Source organism: Sinocyclocheilus rhinocerous, unplaced genomic scaffold (genome assembly GCF_001515625.1).
Source record: "Sinocyclocheilus rhinocerous isolate Xijiao unplaced genomic scaffold, SAMN03320098_v1.1 scaffold1198, whole genome shotgun sequence".
NCBI classification, from domain to species: Eukaryota; Metazoa; Chordata; class Actinopteri; order Cypriniformes; family Cyprinidae; genus Sinocyclocheilus; species Sinocyclocheilus rhinocerous.
In genome coordinates this window covers 480,030-487,942 of record NW_015649585.1, presented here as the reverse complement: position 1 = coordinate 487,942, position 7,913 = coordinate 480,030, and the positions used below count along the sequence as shown (strand labels likewise).

The 7,913-nt window shown below is 36.2% G+C and overlaps 1 protein-coding gene across 1 annotated transcript in view; it reads right to left on the bottom strand.

Moving 5' to 3' along the window:
* Positions 1–7,913, bottom strand: part of prkg1l (protein kinase cGMP-dependent 1, like) — a 28,340-nt gene that overhangs the window by 1,590 nt on the left and 18,837 nt on the right. Inside the window, exons 7-18 of the mRNA XM_016515695.1 lie at positions 7,533–7,596; positions 7,224–7,301; positions 5,379–5,446; positions 4,973–5,038; positions 4,775–4,843; positions 4,580–4,676; positions 4,325–4,464; positions 3,292–3,381; positions 1,798–1,939; positions 1,489–1,652; positions 538–660; positions 89–148 (exon numbers count right to left, since the gene is read on the bottom strand). Coding sequence (XP_016371181.1) covers positions 89–148; positions 538–660; positions 1,489–1,652; positions 1,798–1,939; positions 3,292–3,381; positions 4,325–4,464; positions 4,580–4,676; positions 4,775–4,843; positions 4,973–5,038; positions 5,379–5,446; positions 7,224–7,301; positions 7,533–7,596 — 1,161 coding nt within the window. The remainder of the gene's footprint in view (positions 1–88; positions 149–537; positions 661–1,488; positions 1,653–1,797; positions 1,940–3,291; positions 3,382–4,324; positions 4,465–4,579; positions 4,677–4,774; positions 4,844–4,972; positions 5,039–5,378; positions 5,447–7,223; positions 7,302–7,532; positions 7,597–7,913) is intronic.

The following is a 7,913-nucleotide window of genomic DNA, read 5'->3' as shown; positions in this document are numbered from 1 at the left end:
CCCCCCCCCACACACACACGCACACCAGTCCCGGCTCTTCCTTCTGTACAAATATATTTGATGAAGCGCACACACAAACAGGTCTTACATGTGTTTGCAGATGTCCTTGACCCCGTTCCTCTGGCCCAGTCTCTCTGAGGGGTTGAGCCTGTAAATGGGTGACAGATGATAGCAGACATACAAACCTCACAGCGTAGCTCTGCTGCTCACACTATCTATCTATCTATCTATCTATCTGTCTGTCTGTCTGTCTGAGTGTGTGTGTGTGTGTGTGTGTGTGTGTGTCTATTTAACTCTCTAGAAAAGGAGTGACAGACGTTTCACTTGCTTTTCTCACCATGTTTTTTCATATAGGAAATCTATCTATCTATCTCTGTCTGTCTCTGTCTGTCTGTCTGAGTGTGTGTGTGTGTGTGTGTTTGTGTGTGTCTATTTAACTCTCTAGAAAAGGAGTGACAGACGTTTCACTTGCTTTTCTCACCATGTTTTTTTTCTCATATAGGAAACAGACACTGTGAGGAAAAACTCTATTTGTACCTGCAGAGGCTCTTGATGAGATGTGCTGCAGTCCTGCTGATGGTTTTTGGGAACTCTAGCTCATCTATTCCCTTCAGAGATGCTGTATAAACCTTCAGCTGCTCCGAGCCAGAGAACAGGGGACTGGAAATTAAATTGAACATTTAAATAAATAAATAAAAACCACTGTTATAGTAATGCACAAGCAATAAAGGCCTAGCAGGCAAGATGAAGGTTTTAAAAATCTGAAGTTCATAGAGTTGTTACAGTTTTTCTCAACTGCTTCGACTCAATTTTGGCTTTATTTTTTTCTCTCTCTCAAAACAATAAGTTCAGATGTCTGAACACTTAGCTTCTTGTTCACATCAGATTTGAATTTCTTATTGATTTAGGCAAATTGTAAATTGTGTTGTGGCACATATGTGCAAATTAGTAAGTACAACTGTCTACAATTTGCACAATAACTAAATGCACATGGCTTGTTGATCAAAGCTGGTAAGTGGTAACAACATATGGCAAAAAGAAGCTCAGCTGTGCTTGCTTGTCATGCAAGAACAAAGTGCATTGGTTTGCCCCATTTTTAATGTGCTATATAATCAATGTTTATATGTGATTACAAACCTAAATTAAATCTGACAGAATTATGACAGAATTTCTTTATTGGTTATACTTTTTAAACATTTATTTGTAGTGCAACCCACCTGCTAAGCTTCCATTCTAAATATATTAACTGGTCACTGATGAAGGGGAAACCCAAAAATGTCACCTTTTTGCTCTGAGCACTGAATTTTGTTGGATTTTTGTCCTCGGAAAATAGTGTGCAAGCTCTTTTTTGTTCCTTTTATTTGAAACAAGCCAGAATATTACTTGATGCATATATGCCTACTGTAATACACTGTACGAGTCTATCGGCAGTACTGCCTTTGCAAAATCACAAAAGAATTGCTACAAGATGTAGAAAAAAACCCTCACCTGCCATTGAGCAATTCATACAGCAACATCCCTAGAGCCCAGAGATCTGCGGACAGACCGTGACCTTGATGCAGAATGACCTCTGGAGGCTGATAACCCACAGATCCACAGAACGACCAGGCTCTGTGCAAAGAGCCCAGCTTCTTAGCACAACCAAACCCTGTCTGTTAGATAGAGAGAGATAGAGAGAAACACAGCTGAAGTGTTAGAATAGTTAAAATTACCCAAAATGAATCATCACAAACAAGTGGTTACAGGCTGCCATCTGGTTTAACTTTAAACATGGTTGAATTTGTATCTATTCTGCACCAGTTTAGCATATCCTCGCTGGTCCAGGAGCACGTTTTCAGGTTTCAGGTCTCTGTGAACAATGTCTTTGGCGTGTAGTGCACTAAGAGCTTCCAGCACACACGCTGCATAGAAGCGAACGGCATCTTCTTCCAGTGACCCCCTGAAACAGCAAACCACATATTAGTCAGCCATTGTCAGTTTAGTTCAGTTCATAAGATGTGTTCACTGTAGCATCGAGTCTTTACGGGTTTTATTTTTGTACATTTTTAGCTAAATACTATCAGCTTCTATTGATTAGGTTATAAAAATTCCTTAAAATGTCAGAGTTACTCAGCACACAGTAAAATTGACAGTGTTAATTAAGCAGTGTTACACTCCATTTACTCTTAAGGAGTTAACTTAACAACAAATAGTGAAAAATGCCCCCTAGTGTTGGTGAAAATGATCGGAGTTGAATTCTGCATTGTTAAATTTACTCCGTTAAGCTCCGCCCCTCAAGCCATCCCCGAAGACCAGAGCAAAAGTTCTCTCTTCGCCATTTTCTTTTGCCTTGCGCCAAAAGGTAAGCTCTTTTAATATGTCTTTAACACCTTTCTGGGCCTTGAAAGTTTTAGTTGTATAGGCTGTCAATGAAAGGATAAAAGTCTTGTCAGATTTCATTAAATCATTCATCCATAGTCTTATAGCAATGGAATGACATAAGAGGGAGTAATTAACGATAATTCTATTTTTTGGTGAACAAACTTCTTAAGGCACACTTTGTTTTTGGCACCACTTATAACACTATTCTACACAAGATGTACATTTTCATTCAGACCACTGTGTACAACAAAGATGTTGGCAAAGTGAAGGTCCTTGTATCGCTGAGGTTAAGAGCAAGGCTGCTTAGCTAGTAGGTTCAACAGGTTCTGTACTGAATATAATGATGTATTGTCATTTCATGCAGACGTGATGTATTTTTGTGCATGTATGTGTATGTTTCTTGAGCCTGACAACATTTTTTAATAAATGTTTTAAATGTGACGTCGTTGATCTTGTTTTCTATTCTGTTTTTAAAACACCAATTGGGTTTTAAAATTAGATAATTTTTCACTATTATAAATGTAAATGAACTCTACATAAGTGAAATATTAACACTAATCAGAGTAAATTTTCCTGCAGAGTTAAATTGTGGTAACACAGAACAGAGTTAATTTCCCCTAGTGTTAAACTCTGGTAACACTATTCAGTGTTGAGCAGTTAATTTTTTACTCAAAATAGAGTTAATTTCTGACTGAAAATGTAACACTATGACAAGAGTCAATTTATCACCAATTCTGAGTGGGACCAAATACACTCGGGCCGAGTGTTAAATTCAACTCTTATAGAGTTAATTTAACACTGCAAAATTTACTGTGCACGAACGTCCTTCCTTAGAGTTAAGTGATTTACAAATCACTAAACCGAATCAGTTGAGAATAATTGTGTGCATATATCACTGTGTGTACGCTGAGATACTGAGACTGTATGTACCTCTCTCTCAGTAAATTCCACAGATCTCCACCTTCACAAGCCTCCATCAGCATATACAGGCACCGATCATCTTTATAGGTACAATGCAACCTGACCAGACATATAAAACTTTGAATGTTACAGCAAAACACAACATTGCTATTGAAACATTAAAAAATGACATTTCATTGGCAATTAATTGACAGGCTGATATGAACGGGCAATATCTGTATTTTGGGAATTACATGCTGTTATTTATTTTTGATTTGAAGTTTTATTTTTTTTACTTTCAATCACTACACATACATTTGTTTCACAACTGTCGTTTGTTATCAGTTTTATGCCAACCTATGTCCTTCAACAAATGTCATAAAAATGTTGAATATTATATTTATCAAAAAATCCTGAAAAAAAAAATCCTCATAGCTTCCTCCTCATTACACCGAAGACGAGTAATGATGCTGAAAATTCAGCCTTGATCACAGAAATAAATGTAAAATATATTTACATAGAAAACAGCTATTTTAAATTCATCATATTTAACATTTTTGTATTTTTGGAAAAAAAAAAATCATAATAGTGCAGCCTTGGCAAGCAAAATAGAGACTTTTGAAAAACACTAACCCCAAACCTTTGAGCTTGCACAGTAGTGTACCTATGGTTAAAGGAGTCTAATAAGGAATGCAACTACTTAAAAAGGTTTCAATTAAATGCAAAAAGGGTTTTATTGCCTGATGTCACTGGTTTCACACATCATTCCATAAAGAACCTAGTTCTTCAGAAACCATTTACTCTATGTGCTGGTGTTTTAGAACTCAGAAACACACTGATAATGTAACTGTAATGAAACATTAAGAACTTTCTCCAAAGACAGAAAAAAAAACTGCAGCCCTGCACCTGCGAGCAAACCAGCTCGGGACCAACTAAGGACCAGCTTAAACCAACTCAAACCAGCTGCCATACTTCCCTTTTTCAAAAGGAAATCAAGGTCTTCAGACTTCACGAGAAACTTGAGAAGAGAATTGGACACCCCTGCCCTGGTGTATGTTCTGACCTTACTATAAACAGACTTTGGAGATCCATCAGGATGTGTTTCTCTGCGAGTATCCTCTCTCTTTGGCCTGGGCTCTGTATCGCCTGTTTTCTAATGGTCTTCAATGCAAACTTACAGTTGGAGTCACTCTTCAAACGGACCTAATGACAAAAAACTTTGGCTGAATTATAATTACTACATGGAACTTTTATTTTTTTCATCAAAACAAGCATAAACTGCAGGGCTAATTAATAATACACATTGTACAGAACTCACGAGCTGAGTGTGACCGCACTGTCCTTCTCCAAGATTACACAGCATCTGAAAACTGCTGAGAGACGTTTCACCAAACGCAGACCCATCTTCATCTGCCCTGTTTGTTATATAGAGATGCCCTTCATTAACATCACACTGGTGATGCTTCATTTATTTCAGTGAATAATGTCAAATACACAGACTTTTAAGTCTTACTCCGATCTGGCCTTGTTGCTCGGATTTTTTCTGGCATCGTCCAAGCCTCCAGTTACTTTTTTGAAAACCCTGGATATAGACGGTGGAATATAGCCAAGGTCAGCTTTACAGCGTAAGTTTGAATTAGTTATGTTTTTTTGCCCACTTTGCTGTTTCCATAGCATGTAAGTCGGTTTATCCCTCACGGTGCACACTTACTCTCTGTCTATGACCAGACATGTCACATCGCCTGCGGCAAGAGCGCTCATCGACCTCACGTCGTCTCTGGAGAGCAAAGGCACAGGTCTGAGATGTTAATGTTATACATGATACCTTCTGACTTGAATTTCAATGGTCCTCAGTGAAGCCACAAAGCATTCAACATGCACATGTTTGCAGTTCTCTTGCTTCAGGGCAAGTTAGAAAAATGGTGCACGACCTACAGTACATTACATAAGTCATCTAAAATTATATATGCTCCTCTTTTGTTAATGTGCATGGTTGTTGTGAGTTTCTCTGGTCCTACATAAATATCACCGGTCGTATTTCTTGTGTTGGATAGGTAATAAGCCGCGAGGTAAATCTCGGAGAGTGGCGCCCCCTGCTGGTGAGGGTTGAATCTTACCCTCTCTCTCCAAAACAATCCCCTCTGGTGAGGACGGACACCATCATACTCTCCTTTAATACTTCCACCTAAGAACGAAAGCATGCATACTGTTATGCTATTACTGCACTACAATCATCTCTATATCTATCATACAACAAATAATTATGCAGTCAAATTTTTTGACAATTCTTTTCCAACGTAGTTGAGCAAGTTTTGTCTCTTATTTCATAATAAAATTAAATAAAAATTATATACAGTCAAACCAAAAATTATTCAGACACTAGATATAATTTTTGATATTTTTTTTTACTAGTAAGTGCAGGACACTATAGTTCATTTATGTAAGTGAGGATAGCAAAATAAAGTAAACTGGGACATATTATACCCAAAAATTCTTCATACAGTGGACTACCAGTAAAATTTGGGACGAAAAATTATTTAGACACTTTGACCTGATCATGTTTTGCTTAAGTGTTTTTCTTTAATTGCTAATGTGACCTTTTAACACCACAGACTGAACACAATGAAGCATTGCTTGGTAATTGGTTGGTTGACCTAAAGTGGTATTATCTAATTGTGTTCTTAAATTTAACAGCTGACAGCTCTTCAACCGAATTCATTCAAGTTATCGGACATTATCAAGATGAATTTGTTCTGACACAGACTAGTTGTCATATGTCTACTTTATGAACAGTTACAGTTTTTCTAAGTCGCTTTGGTGCATTTCTCAGATCAGAAATGAAATTCTCAAAACTGCTTGTTCAGCCTCCACATCATCTAGTCACTTGTGCACATCATAAAAGCAGTTTCTCATTCTTTTGAACAAGTTGCGATTGCTTTGGTACATTCATGCAATTGATTATGTACATTTGTCTGTGGTTTCCTACATTATCAGTTGCTAATGTCATGTTAATGCTTAAAATGTATTATATAGTTCTCTGTGCAATAGTCTTACCCCTCAAAACATCTAGTCATTAGTTCATCGTATATGTCATTACATACAAAATGGTTCATCTAGTTGTCATAAACTGTCAAGCATATTTTCTACACATTTCTATTAGTCTTTTTGTAAATTTGCCATGAATTGTGCAGGTGCATTTCAATACAGTAACTTTCATCCAAACTGCTGCCATAGTTTACATCAGGTAATACTAACAGAGTGCACTGACAACATGACAACGCATTTTTGACTATCTTGTTTGAGAACAATGACACAAGGACTTTTCATTCTGGCACTGATATGTTCATTGACATATATACTTTTGAGAGATGAACTAAAGATTTTGAGTAAGTTACAGGCTTTTACAGGTAATTCATTGTGTGGTGCTGTTTGTACAAATTGTTTTGAGAAATGCACATACTTCTATGCAAATATTAAGTATGATTTGAGAAATGCACCAAAGTGAATGAGAAAAACTATAAATGTTTTCCCCCATTGTGCAATAAAAATATATGCAATAACCTTATATTTATTTGTTACCACCCATCCTAGTCCCTACATCTTATTCTACTATATTCCTATTCTATTCTATCTATAGCACAACTGTACATACAATTTATTTTATTTTTCTATTTATTTTTCTATTTTTGTTTATTTATATTTACATATGTGTATTTTTATTCTCATCTTATTTTTATTGTCTATGTGTAGTTGTTGTCTCTGTGTACTGGAATCTTGTGACACTAAAACAAATTCCTTGTATGTGGATGAATACTTGGCTATAAAGTTCTTTCTGACTTCTATTTGATTACCATTTTCAGTGATAAAAGCATTAGCAATTAATCGCAACATGAGAATTTGATACCGGCATATCCCTAATAGATAGATAGATAGATAGATAGATAGATAGATGTCTTTCTCACCTGGCCTTGACTCAGAATGTACAGTTTGTCTCCTGGATTTCCATTTTGAATGATATAATCACCATCACTGTAGTGAGACTAAGACGAAGATGTATATGGATGTATATATAGAGAAAAACATTGCATGTACTGAAAATGTAAATTTTTATATCAATATTTTTTAGAGTTGTGATTAACTGGTGCAAACACACTAAAAATGGATTTGATCAAGCTATAGGCAGTGCTTTGACCTTCAAGTTAAAGGTTTATTGATCATATGCTGATCAGGTACAGCAGTGAAATATGATGATGATGTTCAATCATACGCACCTCCTCCAGTGAATCAGACACTTTCACGAGAACATCCTCTGGAAACACACAGAGCAGTGCCACACTAACACACACAGACAAACGAGAGTCAGGAAACCAGACAGCTACAATCACTATCAGCGTAAATCACAGCAAATTACATCTGAGCTGCAGTGCTAAATGAATGTTTTTCAGTAAACTAACAAAGTGGAAATATGTTAAAACACACTTTAGACACATAATTATATATATATAAAAAATACTACTTATAAGATTAACAGAATACACATTTTTTATACCTTTAATTCTTAATTTGTAATGCAAACAAACTTTCATCACAATTACATTTTATTGAATATATGAATCAATAAAACCGAATTCAATCTAGATGTTGCATTTATT